The sequence below is a fragment of the Harmonia axyridis genome, chromosome 1 (genome assembly GCF_914767665.1).
Source record: "Harmonia axyridis chromosome 1, icHarAxyr1.1, whole genome shotgun sequence".
NCBI lineage: Eukaryota > Metazoa > Arthropoda > Insecta > Coleoptera > Coccinellidae > Harmonia > Harmonia axyridis.
This window is the reverse complement of record NC_059501.1, coordinates 42,400,311-42,420,411: the sequence shown is the minus strand read 5'-3', so window position 1 is coordinate 42,420,411 and position 20,101 is coordinate 42,400,311. Positions and strand designations below refer to the sequence as shown.

At 38.3% G+C, this 20,101-nt stretch overlaps 1 protein-coding gene across 1 annotated transcript; it reads right to left on the bottom strand.

Moving 5' to 3' along the window:
* Positions 1-3,832: 3,832 nt before the first annotated feature.
* On the bottom strand, positions 3,833-8,361 carry LOC123689085. The gene is made up of 4 exons (XM_045604028.1): positions 7,801-8,361; positions 5,645-6,055; positions 3,944-4,235; positions 3,833-3,864 (listed from the first exon to the last, which is right to left on the bottom strand). Exons 1-4 carry the CDS (start codon positions 8,359-8,361, stop codon positions 3,833-3,835), a joined length of 1,296 nt encoding a protein of 431 aa, XP_045459984.1.
* Between the last annotated feature and the right edge of the window lie 11,740 nt (positions 8,362-20,101).

The window sequence follows — 20,101 nt, the reverse complement described above, 5'->3', positions numbered from 1 at the left end:
AAGCATCATACAGCGTCCATATTACGGAACACAAATATATTCCATACCATATATTGAAAAAGAGTTCAATTAGTCAATTCAAATTAGTTCACCCCAAGCCAGGAGAGGGCGCAGAAACAGTGTTTCGATCCGTCATATGGGACTTTTCTATCTATGCGTTAGAATTTATCTATAATTCCCACCTTAGAACCATAGTCTATGCTTAGAACATTAATAACTAATTAATCTATGAAAATATATATATCTATATTCTAAGATTCCCACAGAAGCGACAAGAGGTTATGAACTGTCAAAAGTCCGTCACTGTTTGTCAATCATTTTTGGCGGTATTTTTGAATTGTATATCGGTATCATGCGGCTATATTTTAGGTTTTATTCTCAATTTATTTAGGACGTGACATAATGGTCTATAAATTCGATGCAGAGGATGTTGTTTTGAATTAACTATGGCATAATATCAATTATTAGGAGGGTACACATTCAAAATATTCCTAGGGAGAATTTGAAATAGATAAAATTAATTGAAAAATTTCGGATTCAGTTCACAAAACGAAATACTTCTTCTTCTTCACTCCTTTATCATGTGCTTGGTTGAGACCATCGACACATCAAACAAATGACCCTCCTAGAGTGGGAGGGGTGTGGGTTCCCACTTTATTTTTGTCTGCATTTATCGTACCTCATACACTCAAACCATTGTTAATTGCTAGTATTTTTACTATTTAATTTAACATTCGGAGGAATCACCTTGGCAGGGACTCACGATTACCCAGGGTTTTCCCAAAACTCAGACAAAGCACTAAAATAGAAGGAAATAACGATAGGGAATATTATACCACATAAAAACAAAAATGAATCAACTAAAACACAATTTTTTTTTTTCTATAGTTGGTATTTTACAATTTGATCTTTGAAGCTAAAAGGAAATTGTACAGCAACCTATACACTGTGATGTTTTTAGAGAATAGTAAATCAAATATGTTAAGTGGAAAAGTCCCTGAAGCCTTGATCTTTAAGAGATCATTATATAACTTTGAGCAATTTTCCATATTATCTTTACACGCGAAAAATATATGTGCTATGTCGCCCCTCTCACCACAGGAACAAAGATCTCTCTCCCTTATATGAATCCTGTGCAAATGTACAGGAGAACAACAATGTTGAGTTCTTAATCTATTGATCGTAACTATGTTACCTCTAGTCAGATCAACACCCAAAAACCAAGGTTTCACACCTATGGATCTTGGAGCCACATATTGAGCAAAAGTACGGTTACCCATTTTCTCAATCCAGCGTTCCTTCCATCTTTCCCAGACAATGCGTTTGAAAGTCGGCCAAAAATCAGCCACATCCGCTCTAACAATTGGAGACCTTTCAGAACTATTTCGTGCTAAATAATCCGCTTGTTCATTTCCATAAATATTTGTATGACTGGGTATCCATACAAGCCTAACAGAGAAATCATTTTCATACAGATATATTAGGTTGGCTCTGATAGAAAGTGTAATATGATCATTTTTACCTGCATTTTTCCAGTTCGTTATTTTTTCAAGTGCCCCCTTGGAATCCGAAACTATCAGACATTTTGTAAGATTTTTACTTTTAATTACCCATGTTGCCTCCAAGATTGCTAACAATTCAGCCGAGCATATGGAGAAGTAATTGGGTATCATCTTTGATATCCCAACCCCTATAGAACTATAAACACCTATACCTGTTTTATTAGGAGTTTTTGAGGCATCTGTGAATAGAATTTTGTATTCTGGGTATTGTTCCAAACATGCAGAGACAAAAGCCGCTGAGTTATCTGTCGAGGTCTTAGACAGATTGAGGGAGTGGTATTCAATTGACGTAGTATGAACAGCTAGTTCACGCAAAAAGCAGGGAAGGTGGAGAGATGAATAGATACCTTCTACATTATTCAAAATCCTAAGACTCTCCACTATGGGAGGAGGGTTACCCCGGTAAGTCCAGTATCTGAGAGAAGTTATGTTGGCAAGCACAGGGTCATTAAGAATCCTATGTAACTTAGATACAAATTTTGTTGCCAAGAAAAGTCTACGCTCCTCGAGTGGAAGTTCATTAGTTTCTACCAGTATTATGTGTATCGGAGTTGACCTCATGTATCCCATTACTACACGTAAAGCAGCATATTGAGTTCTATCCAATTTCTCCCTAAGAGATCTGGAACATTTTCCATAAAAAATGCTCCCATAATCTAGCAATGGTCGAACTGTAGATTTGTACAGCCGGAGTTGAGTTGCTGGATGACAACCCCACCAGGTTCTACACAATGCTTTCATCACATTAATACCTTGGATAGATTTGGCGGACATGTTATTAATATGTTGGGACCAATCGAGATTTTGATGTATTGTTACACCCAAATATTTAACAGATTCCGCCCATGGGATATCCTTATTATATAGTTTTAAGTGTGGAATGTTAATTGGTTCCTTTGACTTGCGACAACAGAGGGCCGACGATTTCTCCGGGGATAACTGAAGAAATTTGGAATTTGTCCACCTTTCTATCGAACTCAATGCCCTATTCATCTTATCAACAGCCTCCCCAATAGAGGATCTTGTAGCTATTATTGTAGTGTCATCTGCGTATTTCAAGGTTACCACACCAGGAATATCAATATACTCTTGTGCATCTTTGACAAAGATGTTAAATAAGATAGGATTTTTCGGTGATCCCTGTGTTAAGCCTACATGTGTTTGTTCTGGTCCTATAAGTTCCCCGGTAAATGGATCAATGAGATAGACGTTCCTCTGTACTGTCAGTGACCTTAATAGTTCAATTATATTTTGAGAGACATTGATGTTCAATAAGCTTTGTTCAAGAAGGTCAAACTGGACTGAGTCATACGCTTGCTTGATATCAAGGAACACTACAATGGCAACTTCATTTTTTGATAGTGCAGAATATAACGTTGTTATCAAAAGTGATAAAGCATCATTCACTGATCTTCCCTTGCGAAAACCAAACTGAAGTTCCTGTCCATCAACTGATTCCTCGTAAATTCTCTCCAACCTGGTGGCTATAAGGGATTCAAACACTTTCAGGATGCAGGAAGTCAGAGAAATAGGTCTGTAACTCATCGAATCATTTGGAGGTTTATTAGGTTTACAAATGGGGAAAACGACGGTATCTTTGAGTGATAGAGGAATATGTGGGGCATTGAACAGTTGATTGAATAATCCCGTCATCAACATTGTAGCCTGGATCGGTAAATATTTCAGCATACTATATGTTATTCCATCTTTGCCAGGGCATGATTCTTTCTTTGTCCTTATAGCCATGATCAACTCATCCAGAGTAATAGGTGGGAAAGTTGAAGGTCTGTAATTTTTTGGTATAATGGTCCGGGGAATATTTGTATTTTGCAAGTGACACAGTCGTGTAAGTATTTCCTGTCCACATGTCTGGGATGTAACTCTCTTTATTGGGGGTCTAAATCCGTGCTCAAACTTACTTATGTCCGACCAGAGCTTTTTACCATTACATGTAGATAAATTTTCACAGAACATCCTGAATGAATAACGTTTGACCTGCCGAATTTTGTTCTTGGTTGCAGCTTGAACATTTTTAGCATAGAGGAATTTTTCGAGAGATGGATCATGTAAATATTCATTGAAAGCTCTAGCTCTCATCTTCACCGCTTCAGACAAATCATTGCTCCACCATTGTTTCCTGTAGGGAGTTGGCCGAGGAGTTTTTCTCTTAGGTATGGAGGCCTCAGCTGCTTCTAAAATAAGATCTCTTAATTCCTCCAAATTATCAGTGTTCCTATTTTCTATGGCACTCTCAATATACTCTTGATATTTCAACCAATCTGCCTGGGAGGTGTTGTATTTCCTAGAAGAAAAATGAGATCTATATGTTTCGTACAATTGTGGTGAAAAATTCAGTGATGTCATAATAGGAAAGTGGTCACTATTTCCAGGATCAGGAATTATTTCCCATTTTGCTTTGATTTTAAGATCACTTGAACATATGGTAATGTCAGGAGCGCTCAAACTGGTACCAGGTATGGTGATTCTGGTTGCTGAACCATCATTAAGTATAGTCACATCATCTGACAAAAGAAGTTCACTCAACACTTTGCCATTTCCATTTTGAGTACCCGACCCCCAAGTAGGATCCTGAGCATTCAAATCACCACATATGATATAAGGCTGTGATATGTTATCAATCAGAGATCTCCAAAATGTAATGGGTAACTTAACCTGCGGAGGGGAATAAATATTGATGATAGTGAGATTTAGACTACCTATTTATTATGATTCCCTGAACTTGAGTCCTGTCAGGGCCTTTGACAAGATTCATATTCAGCTCCGAGAAAGGGATATTATGTTTAATTAGGGAGGCAATACCTCCACCTCGAGTGTCTCGATCTTGCCTCAACACATGGAATCCATGAACCACAAAATTGTGGTCCTCATCAAGCCAGGTTTCAGATAATAAAATCACACTGGGGCGATTTTCCTCCACTAATGTTCGCAGATTGTCTATATTAGGAATAATTGATCTTGAATTCCACTGAAGTATATCAAACATCTTGATACTTAAGGTAAAAGATCCATGATAAACTCCACGGAGGAATAAACTGGATCTTATTATTCACAATTCATATTCTCTGATCCTATCGGATCAGTATTAATTCCTGGGATGGGTGATTGGACGTATTTGCTATGGATTAAGTCTGCAAGACTCTTTATCATTTCAGATGAATCATTTTCTGTAAGACGCTTTGAAATTATATTAATTAGCTCTTTATCTGATAGTGATGGCGCTTTTTCTTGGTTGGGTTTGGGGTGAGAAGAGACTTGGGATGATTCATTATTTCCAATAATAGGAGACAATGGAAGAGATATATCAAATAATTGTGCTTCATGAATAAGTCGGTCATATGTAGGTGACATTGGATTTCTTCTCTTCTTTTTACTTAAGGCGTTAGAATAAGACATTGTAGTCTGTCTTGTAGGCATAAGAGACATTCTATCTTGCACCGTTATAATAGCAGCATCCTGCACTGTGTCGGTGATTCTAACTGGGAGTTGTGGAAATAGATTTGATCTAAGTTGATTCGGTGTTGAATTATCTTGTACATTTGTTGAGCTCCCCTTGTATGTTTTTGGCATTAGTTTTACTGCTTCAAAGTATGAAATATTTTGAACAGCGATCAAATTATTAATTTTTCTTTGGCGCTCAAATTCTGGACATGCGTTGATGCGTGTTTCCCATCACAAAAAATGCACTTTGGCTTATCCAAATTCGAGCATATTGCTTCGTCGTGATTTTCCCCGCAATTCCTACATGTTTTTGATTCCAAAGGAGAGTGGCAATTGGTCTTAGTATGGCCATACCTGAGATAATTATAGCACTGTATGACAGGTCCCACATACAGTGAGACATGCCTAATACAGCCCCACAATCCTATTTTGTCTGGTAGATTTTTCCCTTTAAAAGTAACCACCCATGTATTGGATGGTTCATAACTAATCCTATCGTCTCTAACTACCCTTCTGTTAAGTTGTCGAGCATCCAATATCGTTACCCTTGATTGAGCAAAGTTCAAAAAATCCTCCTTCGTTATATCAGAACCGACATTTTTTATAACCCCTCTACTACATACCATACGTGCAGGGATAAACACATCAATATCCTGATCCTGTATAAAAGGATGGTTGTTCAAAAAACTATTGGCTCGGTCCGGTATATCAAACTCTACAGCTATTCTCTTTTTACCCTTTTTAGAAATATTTTTTATTCCCTTGATGTTCAAGGCAGCTAATTTTTTACCTAAATTCATTGGATGAATGTTTCCTATATTACTACCTGATTTGGATTCCATAATAACTATAAATGGACCCATGTCATTAATATCATATTTGAGGGCTATTTTTTGCTTTTTAATAGGTTTATGATTATTAACAATATTTGTAATAGTTTGTGATAATTCACTAGTCTCGTTAACTATCTCCTGATCATTCTTAAAGGTGGCTGTAATCAGCTCTATTTCCCTTGTTAGAAGTGTTAGATCTGCCTGAGAATAATTACTTTCATTAGATGATTCATCTATTAAGAATAGTCTATTCAAAGTTACTTTAGATTTTGGTGTGAGAAGATCTTTGGTTTTGGCTTTTGGTGAGGGGGGAGGGGGGTCCCCAGACCCCCCTGATGACAATTCCATCAGAAAAGAAAAAAAATTCCCTTATCAGTTAGCTTCAAAAATACCCGTATTAGTATAAATTGACCCTAAAAAGGCCTACCTTCTAGTACACGAATACTACACAGTATAAGTGGATGTTGGAATATTAATAATTATCGAAAATTAGTTTAATCTATTAATTATAAGGAAAAATCACAGGAGAATAAACGCCAATGTCAACGGTTAACCTCCGAATCAAAACGAAATACAATATTGGTAAAACTCATAGACCTATAATAACATGGACTGGCCCTCACCACAGATTACGGATAATCCGTAATCTGTGGCCCTCACGTGGCTTCTACTCGCTTCGCTCTGCGGACTATCGAAGAGAGAGAGGTGTTGTGAAGGATGGAAGTAGAAAGGCAGAAAATGCGAATTTACTAAGGGAATAGGGCGTTTTTAATTCTTTTTTTTTGGAGAAATATTGAGTTTTTCGCATTAATTGATTATTGAAATAACGAAATGGCTATGGGAATAAAGCGCTTTTAATTTTTTTAATGAGAAATATTGAGTTATTCGGATGGAAATAGTAATGAAATAGCTTGATATGGCTATGAGAATAACCCGCTTTCAATTTTTTTTTACAGAAAAATATTGAGTTATTCGGATGAGAATAGTATTGAAATGGTTAAATGAATCACATTTAAGAATTGTATGGTACAGATTTTCATGTTATGTAAAATTTCTTTCAGAAAAAGGTGAATTTTATTGAGTGCTACCTGAAAGAAAATATTTTTTAATTTCTATTCCAGAGTTTTTAGATAGTTCAGTATATCAATAATATTATAGATAATTAAATTTATATTCGATATAATGTAGCTTTAGGTAAGTGTAACTGAGCTTTAGGAAATTCAAAATTTGAGATAAGTAAAAACACAACAGAAAATTTATGAAACTTTTAAAATTTTATATATTCTATCTTCTGAAAAAATAGCCCAAATATTTTAAAAAATAGACAGAGAAAATAAAATAGTGAGTGTTATTGGGAATGAAAGTGCCATATTTTTCCTATCAAAGGAGGAATTCAGCCTTACGTTCCAAAAATATACATCTTCCTCTACTCTAACGGTTTAAAAAAGTACTGCAAATTTTATACATGGGTTTATTATATATGCAAGCACATATGGAAAAAAAACATATAATAAATATCAATATGAAAAAAATTATGATTAACATCCGACGAAGAGATTCGAATCAGGGCTTCGAAACTGGAATAACATGGTCAAAAATTCATAACTCCGTATCTATGAAGGGCAGGAATTTGCTGTATAGTATTCATTATTATTTTAGTAACACATGTTCTCAATATCAAAATTGTATTGCTCCTTCCTTCAAAACTTTTGGTATAGAGATTGACATAATAGTCCATTGTTTTGAAGTGATTACTACATATTACGGTTGTGGCAGAAGGTTTTTTGTCTTTACTCCATATTTCCATCACCCATTCAATTTAACCTGTGAAAATATTCAATCAAATAAACGATAAATCCCTTCTTGTTTTCTTACCTATGAAATGTCACGTCCAACCCTTTTTTGGATATCATCATCATTCAGCCCTAAACCGTCCACTGCTGGACATAGGCCTCCCCAAGGCATTTCCATCTTTCTCTATTCTGTGCGGCTTCCATCCAGTTGGTGTGGATTCTTTTCAAGTCATCGGTCCATCTCGTTGGAGGTCGGCCTCGGCTTCGCTTGTCTGCTCTTGGTCGCCATTCCAGAATTTTCCTCGTCCATCTTCCGTCGTTAGATCTTGCAACATGTCCTGCCCACCTCCATTTAGCTCTCGTCACTCTCTCCAAAACATCATCAACACCCGTCCTTCTGCGAATCTCCTCGTTTCGAATTCTGTCTCTTAGACTTATTCCCAGCATCGATCGTTCCATCCTGCGCTGCGTTTTCTGCAGTTTTCTTGCCGATGCTTTGGTCAGGGTTAAGGTCTCTGCACCGTAGGTTAGAACGGGTAGAACACACATGTTGAAAGCCTTTCTCTTCAGCTTGGTTGGAATATCGCTCTTGAAGACATCACGAAGTTTGCCATATGCTGCCCATCCTAAAGTTGTTCTTCTGAGCAGTTCTGCTGTTTGGTTGTCTCTACCAATCCTCACTTCATGCCCCAGATATATGTAACTATGGACCATTTCTATCTGATTGTTGTCTACACTTAAAAGCTTATTAGGGACTAGATTGGTCATCATCTTTTTTTTTTCGAGATTTAACCTCAGTCCGACTACCTGTATTGCGTTTTTTAGTTCTTGGATATAACAACACAATTATAAGCTACACACGAAGCAGAGATATTCAAAATTGTTTATTAGTACTAAAATAAGCACCAGAACACCAACAAACACTCAGTAAATTGTTTGAAAATATGTAATCACCACAAGAAAACACATACAATCAGTTCAGAAAACCAATGTTATGCCTTTAAACTTTCATCCTTATCACAATACACCGATATCAATGGTCTCTCTCTAACGCCCAGTCCATGTTATTAGATATAGGTCTATGGTATAACTAGTCTGAAATTGTATGAATTAAAATGAGTATTACATTTTATCAAATTATATTATTCTGTTTTAACTGACAAAATATGGCTAATTTGTACCATGTGACCGTGATCAACCAATAAAAAATCGAACCACCTATGTCGGCTCTGCAGGAATAAATTCGCTTCGACTCAATTATTGCAAAATTAACCACTGAACTGGATGAGGCCAGAAGTAAGATCTCCGGTCTAGAGGAGGAGAATTTGAAGTTGAAAAGGGCCGTTGATGTTTTAGAAAGGTAAGATTGAAAGAACAATTTGATAATTTCCAGTCTTCAGGCTAGTGAAGAGATTTCTGGGAACCGTTGCAGGCTGTCTGATATTGTTTCAAACTTTTTGAAGGAATACCTTGATATCGTGTCGGTTAGAAATCACATAAATAATATCTGCTGTTTAGGTGAAGGAAGTGAAAAGATCGTTGAACTGGAATTATTTTCTTTTCTTGTGAAGATTAGACAAAGATTTTTATTCACGATCTTACATTTGAGGAACAGAAGGTTCACAAGATTTTTTGTAGCATTTTAGATTAGCACATTCGAAGGGTTGCAATGATTGAATTGAGAATTAAGAAAAAATCATCAATTGTAAACGAAGAGGTAGAGATTCATCAAGCCAAGTAGCTTGATATTTTAACCAACTAACGGGTGTTTTTTTTCGAGGTTTATAACTTTAAGTTGGCATTACTGTTCGAAATAGCGATCGATTTAACAGCTGTCAAGTGATTTATTCTCAGTTTGGTTTGGCAATTCATCATGAATAGACTCACGCCTGAACAACGCTTGTAAATAGTGCAATTTTATTTCGTATATAATGGTTCTGTTCGGAATACGTATCGCGCTCTACGTCCATTTTATTTTGTTTAGCGATGAAGCGCACTTCTGGTTGAATGGCTACGTCAACAAACAAAACTGCAGCATTTGGAGTGAAGCTAATCCTCAAGTGTATGTCGAAACACCGTTACATCCAGAAAAGTTGACTGTTTGGTGCGCTTTATGGGCTGGTGGAATCATTGGTCCGTACTTCTTCAAAAACGATGATGACCAGAACGTTACAGTCAATGGTGATCGGTATAGAGCCATGATTACTAACTTTTTCATTCCTGAATTGAACAACCATGATGTCCAGCAGCTGTGGTTCCAACAAGACGGCGCAACATGTCCGCCTAATTTCACGTTTTGGACCTGTGAATTGGCCTCCAAGATCTTGTGATTAAACACCGCTAGACTACTTTCTGTGGGGCTATGTAAAGTCATTGGTCTATGCGGATAAGCCACAAACCCTTGAACATTTGGAAGACAACATTCGCCGTGTTATTGCCGATATACGGCCACAAATGTTGGAAAAAGTCATCGAAAATTGGACGTCCAGATTGGACTAAATCCGAGCCATTTTTCCAATTTTTCGCCATTTTTCCAATTTTCGCTTATAACTCGAAAACAATAGAAGGTGGCCAAAAATGAATACTACCCTTGTTAGTTTCTCAGAAAAAGAGATCGAGAAGTGGGTACCAGATTTTGTCTATCTCCTCTGGTTCAAAAGTTGTAGTGCTAAAACATCGAAATTTGCCCACCCTGTACAGGCCCACAGGAGTGAATATTGTTGTACCTTTTTCTTTTTCCTGAATATATATTTTTCGAAGTATATGCCGTCTACTTGTGGTGCTTGTGGCGGGTCGTTGGGGAATGTTGAACATTCCCAATGCGCTGCCTGTCCGAGGCCCACCGAGGCCCACCTGTCGCAAGATTTGGGATACTTGAGGGAGTCAAATGCAAAATGGAGTTGGCATAACTGCGAAGCCCGTAAAAGATCATTACGCAGTAAGCCCCAGTCAACCACCAGTGGTGAACCTCTCACCATCGATCACTTCAATCTACTCATGAATAAAATATCCTCAATGGCTGGTGATTTAAAAACGATAAAAGACGACCCATCCCACATCATAACCGAGCTCGCGAAATGCAGGGAAACGCTCGAAAATCATACGCATATGCTTGAATCCCTCAAAACTGCCATTTCTGATTCTGAGAGGAGAATCGTGAGCATTTAGAATTCACAGTCTGATCTGGCTTCTGGTTTCTCTGGTGTGCTGAAGGAGGTGGGGGATTTGAGAGCTTGTGTTCCGGATCGCGACTCTCCATCGATTGGTCTGGATGCTTCCAAGATTTTTGAAAGTTCTGAGTGTTCTTTAGTTCTTTCAATATTATCTTTAAGAATCTTCCAGAGTCTTCCAGCGATACTGATGTGGCCTCCGATGTTTTGGGCTGTGTTGACCCTGGTGCTCGTAATTGCGTGATAAGAACTACCCGCTTGGGTAAAGCACGACCAGCGGTCCCTTGAATGCTGAAAGTTTCTTTGTCTAATCCTGAGATCGTAAATTCCCTGCTTAGAAATAGGAAAAAACTGTTGAGTACTGAATAAAGAAAAAAAAATTTCAAATTTTCCTTGTTTTGAAGAAGTTTTCCGAAGAAGTTTCCCTACTCATAATAAAATTGTGATATATAAGGTTGTTCCATATAATGGATATTCCTCCTGGGGGAATATATCCCCCTTATCCCCTCCCTTGGGTACGCCACAGCCCGATACCTACGATGAACATCGTCAATATTCCAATCGTCTGTCGGACAAGATCAATGAAGCTAAGAGGGAATTTGAGAGTAGGTTCGTGTCCTCCGGGAATGGAAAGAAATTTTTGTAATACGACCGTTCCTTTTTCAAGACGAGATCTTCTGTACCAATAGTGAGATGTAGCGGTGGGACGACCCTCGGGGGATGTGAGGGGTCGGCTGAGGTATTTGTCGAATCATTCGCTTCTTCATTCACAACTGAGCCAGATGGACCAATACCTGCAGTTGTATGTGATCGTTGTGATGATGACTTGAGCTCGGTCCAGTTTACCCCTGAAACTGTGTTGTCTCAGCTTCTTGCTTTGAAGATTGACTCATCGCCTGGTATGGATGGCATGAGCGCAGTGGTTTTGAAAAAATGTGCTACCTCTTTGTGTGTTCCGCTAGAAATGATTTTCACAGAGCCTTTCCGATTTAATAGACCTCCTCCTCAGTGGCTGCAAGCATCGATAACGCCCATTTTCAAAAAAGGTTATAAACTCTCCCCTGATAATTATCATTATCAGTTTAAATTCTGTGTGTTCGAGGATTTGTGAGCTTTTGATAATGAACGAGATGATAACATTCTTGCTGAAAAATAGCATTCTCCCCAGCACTAAACACGGATTTTTACCTAGTCGTTTCGTTCTCATCAATCTTTTGGAAAGTATAAATGAATGGACTAGGGCTTTTGATAGCGGCATTCCAACTGATATTGTCTATTTAGTCTTGTCCCGGCCTTCGGGTCATGGGTCTCCTCACAGGCGATTTCTCGTGAAGCTCGAACACTTTGGAATCAGGGGAGATTTACTACTATGGATCTCCGCTTTCCTGCAGAACCGAACGTTTTCTGTCAGGGTGTCCGATTGTTTCTCTAAGGCTAGATCTGTTTCAAGTGGAGTGCCGCAGGGATCTGTTTTGGGTCCCCTTATTTTCCTGGTGTACATCGCTGACTTCTGAAATCACCTTGCTCACAGTTTGCGGATGACACTAAGATCTACAACAACCCCTTGTCAGATTATTCCCAGCTGCAGTCGGACTTGGATGCTTTATCGGGCTGGTCAAAGGAATGGCTGCTCGAACTCAATCATGAAAAGTGCGTTGTCCTACATATTGGAAGAAAAAACCCGAGACACCATTTTTTTCTTGGAGGGCACCCACTCGCCACGACGGAGGCAAATGAGGATTTGGGTGGGATTGACAAAACGTCCGTTTTGAGCTGGTCCCAACATGTAGCAAAGATCACGTCGAAGGCTAGAATCCTCGTTTTCGTGATGTCAAAATGTTTCCGTGGCTGTTCCCCTGATGTCTGATGTAATATACAGGGTGGCCATTTGAAAACGAAACAGACGAGATTACAGACGAAATAAAGTTTTTCGATAGAAATGCTCGGACAGGTCGATTTCTGTTTCGAGGGGGACAACTTAAGATGTAGGTTACGGACGCATAGCGCTTCAACCCTTGCTACTACAACCCTCACCCCCAAATTTTGAATAGGGAAGATGGGGTGAGTGATACCTCATTTGAAAAGTATTTTTATACTGATTTCAGCACAGTAATTGTTTTTTCATTTTATGCATTAGTTCTCGAAATATTCTTAACTAAGTATTTGAAAATGAAGTGGTGTTTTCATGGCACTTGTAGTGTTTTATGAAAAATCGACATTTTGAGCTTCAAAACAACCATGACTGTGGCTTCCTTCCTAACTAACTAACGCATGAATATTTCGAGAACTAATGCATAAAATGAAAAAACAATTACTGTGCTGAAATCAGTATAAAAATACCTTTAAATTGAGGTATCACTCACCCCATCTTCCCTATTCAATAATTGGGGGTGGGGGTTGTAGCGCTATGCGTCCGTAACCTACATCTTAAGTTGTCCCCCTCGAAACAGAAATCGACCTGTCCGAGCATTTCTATCGAAAAACTTTATTTCGTCTGTAATCTCGTCTGTTTCGTTTTCAAATGGCCACCCTGTATATAAAACTTACATAAGACCGATTCTTGAGTTTGCCGGTCCGGCCCATAGAAATATAATATATTATACTTCTATGGTCTATGGCCTGGTGCCCAAATCTTCAGGCAGACGTAATCACGTAGACCAGTTAGAGGCGGTGCAGCGGTGGGCTACGCGTATTTCCTATGGTTACAATCGCCCCAGCTACGAGGAGAGATTGCGCGTTTTTGGACTTTTCGTGCTCTCTTGTGCTTATTTTGTGTTTATTCTGATGATTTTTCATTCAAGACTGTACTGTCTGTATTTTTTGTATTTGTATTCTGAGCTACAGAGGCATAGCCTCACCTCTTACTGATCAATTAATAATAAGAATAATATAGAGAGTTTTTGGACCCATCAACTGTTAACAGTGACCCCTTGTAACTTCCAAGCGAGTTGGATGAAAAGGGAGAAGCAATCATGTGAGATCATAGAAAATATGCTGCAAGACTTCTGAAGAACTACAGGAAATATTGAAGAGCACACTTCAATACGTAGACAACTAAAGCTACTTGCGTGTTGTTCCTGGACTCGGATGTCAAGCAGGTAGCTTTGGCGAGTCTGTCTCGAGCCAAGTTTAATGTGCGCCCTCTCAAGGGATTTAGCGTTTCGTCCCGAGATCGCTGGTGGACTCATCGGTTAGGCTATCCAGCGATCTCTGCCTAAGACACACCTTCCCAAACCATTTGATGAGAAGTGAATCGGTTGCTTCGCGTCGACCCCTTTAAATACGCCGGGGCCGATGTTGTGTGGCGCATTACCACCATGGCGCCATCTCTGAGCAAACCGAGTCACTACATAGCTAAAGCTGTCTACGTGTTGAAGTTGGTCGATGCCCGAAAACCCACTGAGGCTGCCTACGGAAAACAACAATGAGTGGCTGATTCCTGTTGTTGGCTCCGTTTGTTTGTTGTTTTCCTGCAAGTGTTGTTCATCCTTACATTTTTTCACTGTACTGATGAGGACCGATAGCCCGAAACACGTGATTACGATTAGCACTTTTCCTTGAGGAATGTTCGTTATCATTTTGTATTTTGAATAATCCCCTCGTTATTTTTTACACAATCATCGAAACCTTTTCAAGACATATTTCGATGACAAGAAGGCTTTCGACTCACTTTTACATGGCTGGATGATGAAAATTTTGGAAATATACAAGATCGATCCAATTATAACAAACTTTCTATAGTTTGCAATGGGCAGAACAAGGAGGGAATTTTCCACTCTCTAAACAACTGAACGTTACTGATAAGGGTTTCAATATTAGAGGAAATAGTAATACTACCACTTCAATCATTTGCTGTACATGGATGATTTAAAACTGATAACAGGCAATAAGAACCACCAAGAAATTGTTGTGAAATTAGTGGAAAGTTTTTCGAAAGATGTAGGTATGGAATTCGGATTGAGCAAGTGTCGTACTCTCAACGTAGTGCGAGGGAGAATTCAAGATGAACCGCGATTACTCTTGCAAATGTACAGGAAATAGGGGTAATAAAGTCAGATGATCTTTACAGATACCTTGGAATGACGAACCAACCACCAGAGTAGGAAGCAAGATTTAACGGCCCTAGTATAGTAGGAGTAGCAAAAACATATTGAAAACAAACTTCAACAGCAAGAACATGACAAGAACCAACAATACATATGCATGTTCAATTTTAATATACTCTTTCGGTATATTCCCATGGAACAAAACCAGGATCATGTCGACATTGAAGTGTCGAATTACTGGCTTACATCAGGTGCGATGTATCCAGAAATTTTTTTCTAGCCATCGAAGATGAAGTGATCTCAACGAGAAATTACACAGAAGGATGTCAAATGTTTGCAGGAAATGAATATAAAGAGAGACACGATGCAGTAGGAAAGATACTACACCAAGAATTGCTAACTATATTAGAAACTAATTTATTCTGAAAAAGTGCCGTACTACAAGTACCGACCGGAGATCATCCTGGAAAGTGAACGCTGACAACTTCCCCAAGCAGGGCCGCCGCCAGGAGCGGCATACCGGACATTTTGCCGGGGCGCCAAATTGAGGGGGCGCAAGGTCAGTTAATAAAACAAGACTTTTTGCACCTTCAATATTTTGAATTGACAAATACAATTTTATATGAAATTGGAAAGCTGCCTGAGATGAATAGCAGAGGCCCCTTCAAAGAAAATTCATATATTTTTCCGGGGCGCTAAAATGCCTTGACGGAAAAACGAAGAGGTCGTGTCACAGCCGCTGAAGGCATGGAGAAACAAGATGTGTCGTTTTTCATCGAAGGATGTTTTGCTGTTGTTAGGGCTATAGCTTTCTACAATTATGGTATCTGAATCCTCATAACTTGAATATAACTTGAACCTATAAACTTGTCCATGAGCATCACCATTAGGCGTTTCTTGTTGTTTTCGTTGGCACGGAATCCTTCTTTCGTCATTGTTGCGGTCATCGATTGATCAAATATCACATAAGAAGATGACACGGTTCGAGCTCTACAGATTCGTTCAGCTGACTTGGTGATCAGTGGATGATTTTAGCCATTTATTTCGAAACTCAGCAAACCAACATCGAAATATCAATACCTATGTCCGACACGTTGAAAACTGTAGCTCGCCTGGATCGTTCTTTCTTTATGTTCATAGTGACTGATACAGAAATCCTAAAGGTAGTCAAAAACTTACCGAACAAGAAGAGCGTAGGCTATGGCGGTATCCCAACAAGAGTAATAAAAGGAACCATCTCCCCTATTTCTCATCCATTAAGGCATCTTGAATAAGAGTTTCCGATATGGTGTTTTTCCGGATATGCTCAAGATTGCAGTGATAAAACCTATTCATAAGAAGAACGATCCAGACGATATTAATAACTAAAGACCTATAAGTCTCCTAAGTAATTTTCGAAAAAATTATTGTCAATAGACTTCTAAGTTTGAAAGTTTAATGTTCTAAATGAACAACAACATGGTTTCACAGAAGGAAAAACACCGAGACAGCGATTTACAAAGTAGTGGAGATGATAACTGAAGGTTCAGAAATGGATGAACAGATGCTAGGATACTCTCGGATTTTACAAAGGCATTCGAATAATTTAACCACGAATTTTTTCTGAGAAATCTCAAGGCATATGGCATATGCACAACTCAAGTTCTTTCAGAGCTACCTCAGGGGACGATCCCAGCATGTATCTGTTTTGTTTGATGGTGTTGAGTATACATTCGTGCAAGGTGTGATACAAGGCAGTGTCTTTGGCCCGCTGCTTTTTATTGTTTATATAAATGATATTCTTAATAGCGGTAAATATACAGGGTGAGTCAAAGGAACGGGCCAAACTCCAGGGTGTATAATACACGTGAAAATAATTAAACAAAAACTCAAATGTTCTGATACGATTCTCATTTGTTTTTGAGATACAGTGTATTAAAGTTAGAATTTTGTTCAAGTTTTTCTCTTATAGGGCCAGTTGCACCATTTGCCTAAACATTGATTAAAATTTAAACATTGATTAATTTCTGATTTCTCTTGAGAAATCATAGAGTAATCAACGTTTAAATTTTTAATCAATGTTTAGGCAAATGGTGCAACTGGCCCTGAGTATCTACACTTCACAAGATATTGAACTGAAATTTGGCATAAATATTATCATTGATAGTTCACACCATGTGACATCCCAATTTCAATAGCAAATTCATAGGGTGATATTTTCTATGGAACAATGTCGACTGTTTCCCTACAGGGAAAATTAGTTAACTAGTTAATTTGAAAAAATGTAAAAAGAATCTTTGTTGATATATTAAACTTTATGGTCTCTTGTAGTTTTGTCGTATCTGCTACCGATTTCGAGAAAAAATTTTTGAATGATTCTCTCGAAATCCTCAGAAAAATCCAAATTGTCATGAGAAATTCAGTTAGTAATAATAAATGAATAAATTCATTATTAGTTTTTATGGTTATTTTGCCGATCTGTAGCAATGATTCATAAAGATTCGATAAACTCGTTTGATCATTTCAAAAAATTTATTCAAACTTCAACACCCTGTATCCCGAAAACAAATGAGAATCGTATAAGAACATGAGTTTTTGAATTATTTTCACGTGTACAATATGTTCCTGGAGTTTAGTCGGTTCCTCCAGATTAACCCTGTATATTGTCCACATTCATTGAAAGAAATGATGATCTGACTTTAATTTCACAACAAAAGTTGTGAAATTAAATGCTATTAAAAAATAGCATTCGTGAATTTTATAGATGACTCGAACATTCTCATTCGCGGAAAGAATCGTCAAGACATCCAAGATCTCCTTGAATTCACTTATCATTGTGAACAAGCATGGTGAACATTGAATAATTCAAATCTGAATGTGGATAATACGGAATTTGTCCTGTTCTCACACAAACTTATAAAACTTAGATAGCTTACACTATCGGGTGAAATCATCTCTCTCGGAGCAGCTACCAAGTTCTTAGGCATCCACATGAACATGTAATTTAGTGTGATTGAATATACTATTTTGGCGATAGTATATTATTGTTATTCTTATGAAAGCAAACTGCAAAATTGCAAAAGAAACCAAAGTTGAACGTGGTTGGGGCCTCAATTCGGTAAAAAATGTCTCGAAAATGACAGCATATTAATAAAATACAATAGTTACTACGTCTAAACACCTGCCTATGCTGAGTCGTGGTAAGATATGTCTGGGTAGAGACAGCATTGGCTCAGTTATTTTTTACCGCGTTGCAACAGCATGTATGCGTTGCAGCATAGTAAACAATGCCAATACGCGACCGGGCAGTCCCCCCAATGAATTTTTATTTTTAGTTGTTGTAATAGATCAATTTTTCATCACCCGTTATGATGCGATGAAGAAAACCGTTCCTTTTTAGCGTCTGAAGCAATTGTTCACATGAGAAAAATCGACTTCAGTTCATAAGGAACACAAGTGCATTCCCAACGCAAACAGTAGCTTGGAAATGGCATGGCTGGTAACTCCTAATGAAGAACAGTCGTCAACATCGAAATCACCATCTTCGAAGTGATCGAACCAATCACTGCACGTTGTTTCAATTAGAGCAGCATCCCCGTGAACTTTTTGGAGCTTACGATGCCCTTCAGCCGTCGTTTTCTTTGAATGAAAGGAATGTTCCGCAAATGACTAATATTTGGCACAAAATCAGACATATTCACACATCCAAAAGAAGATGACTCCAATACACAATCACTATCACATGTGTGAAAACAGTTCGTTAACAATATTATTATTTAAAAGCTTGATTCATGACATTTTGGTTATGTCAAAATCACCAGCATTTACTGCTGGAGGCGCAGGAGCCATTTAACAAGCAGTGGAAATTTAATTGTGCACCTAATATATACTATAATAATGAATTATGAACAATTTTATTGAAAATCCATAACAATATATGTAGGGATACATCATCCCGGATGATGTAGATTTGTATTATCCAGGAAACCTATCAAGTTGAATTGGAATGATGATGAAAATTATTTTTGGTAAAAAGAGTTCTTCGTAACGAGAGTTCATTTGAATTCGTGATCAAGAGTGCTGTGGGAAAATTAGAGTGGATTTTCTGTGATTACAAGTAGCACTTAGCTTGTACCATATTACTAACATTTGTTTACATCAGTGAACTGAAGTTCATAGTCCACCGGTTTACATACTTCGAATTTGGGAACTACACTGCTCAACAATTGATAGGGATCACTTACTTGTTCTAAATTTATTTCTGAAATATTCGCTCCAAGATTATAAATTTAGTCAGATATCAGAGTAGTTTCAGTTGATAATATGGTTCATTTCAGAAAAGAATGAAAAAATGGAAAGTTGGAGAGAAAAAAAGACTTTATTAGGAACACTCAAAATTCTGTGTTTGAATAACATAAAAATTTTATGATGAAACCACAAGAAGGCTAAAATTTCGGTAAAGCTAGTACCTAGTTGGTCCCCCACGAGCTCGTCTCAAGCATTCTACCCTACGAGGCATACTTTCGATAAAACGATTTATAAAATTTTGGGGCAAATTCGTCCAAATATCCCGTAAAGCGTTAGAAAGGTCCTCCAGGTTATTGATCGGTTGTTCTAAGGTTGACAATTGTCTAGACATCTCAGACCAGACATGTTCGATGCAATTCATGTCTGGAGAGCGAGCTGGCCAGTCCATCCTATCAATAGCATGAGTTTCTAGCGCTTCATTAACCAGACGACTACGGTGTGGACGGCCATTATCGTCAATTAAAATGATATTCTCGCCCACAGCAGCCGCAAACGGAACAATTATGGGTTCAATAATCATATCGTGATATCTCTGGCTGGTCATGGTGGTGTTCTGCAGAACAACCAACTCTGTGCGTTGGTTCAAACAAATGCCTCCCCATACACATATAGAACCTCCGCCAAAAGCTGTTGTGGGTACCATAAACTGTTCTGCATACCTTCGACCTCTTTCCCTCCGAGCAAGAATACGTCCATCGGAGTTGACCAAACGAAATCTAGACTCATCCGTAAATAAACATCGGCTCCAATCTTCAAGTGTCCAATTGTGGTGCTCCTCAGCCCATTGCCGTCGATGAACCCGGTGTTCCCTATTCAAACGGGGATGTTGTACCCTCCTACGTGCTCTCAAACCACGAACATGTAGTCGTCGTCTTACAGTCTGGTTCGAAATTAGAACTCCTGTTGCAACTCTCAGTGATCTATTGCGCCGCGACGCCGGGTAAGTGGGAT

Excerpts from the sequence above, each read along its gene's own strand:
- LOC123689085 (XM_045604028.1), bottom strand. The coding sequence starts at position 8,361 with ATGGTCCATAGTTACATATATCTGGGGCATGAAGTGAGGATTGGTAGA. Across the intron at positions 6,056-7,800 it reads AATGCCTTGGGGAGGCCTAT|GCAGATCTAACACTTCTAAC; the intron begins GTCCAGCAGTGG and ends AATTATTCTCAG. Across the intron at positions 3,865-3,943 it reads AATTCCTGATCCTGGAAATA|GAAATACAACACCTCCCAGG; the intron begins GTGACCACTTTC and ends TTTTTCTTCTAG.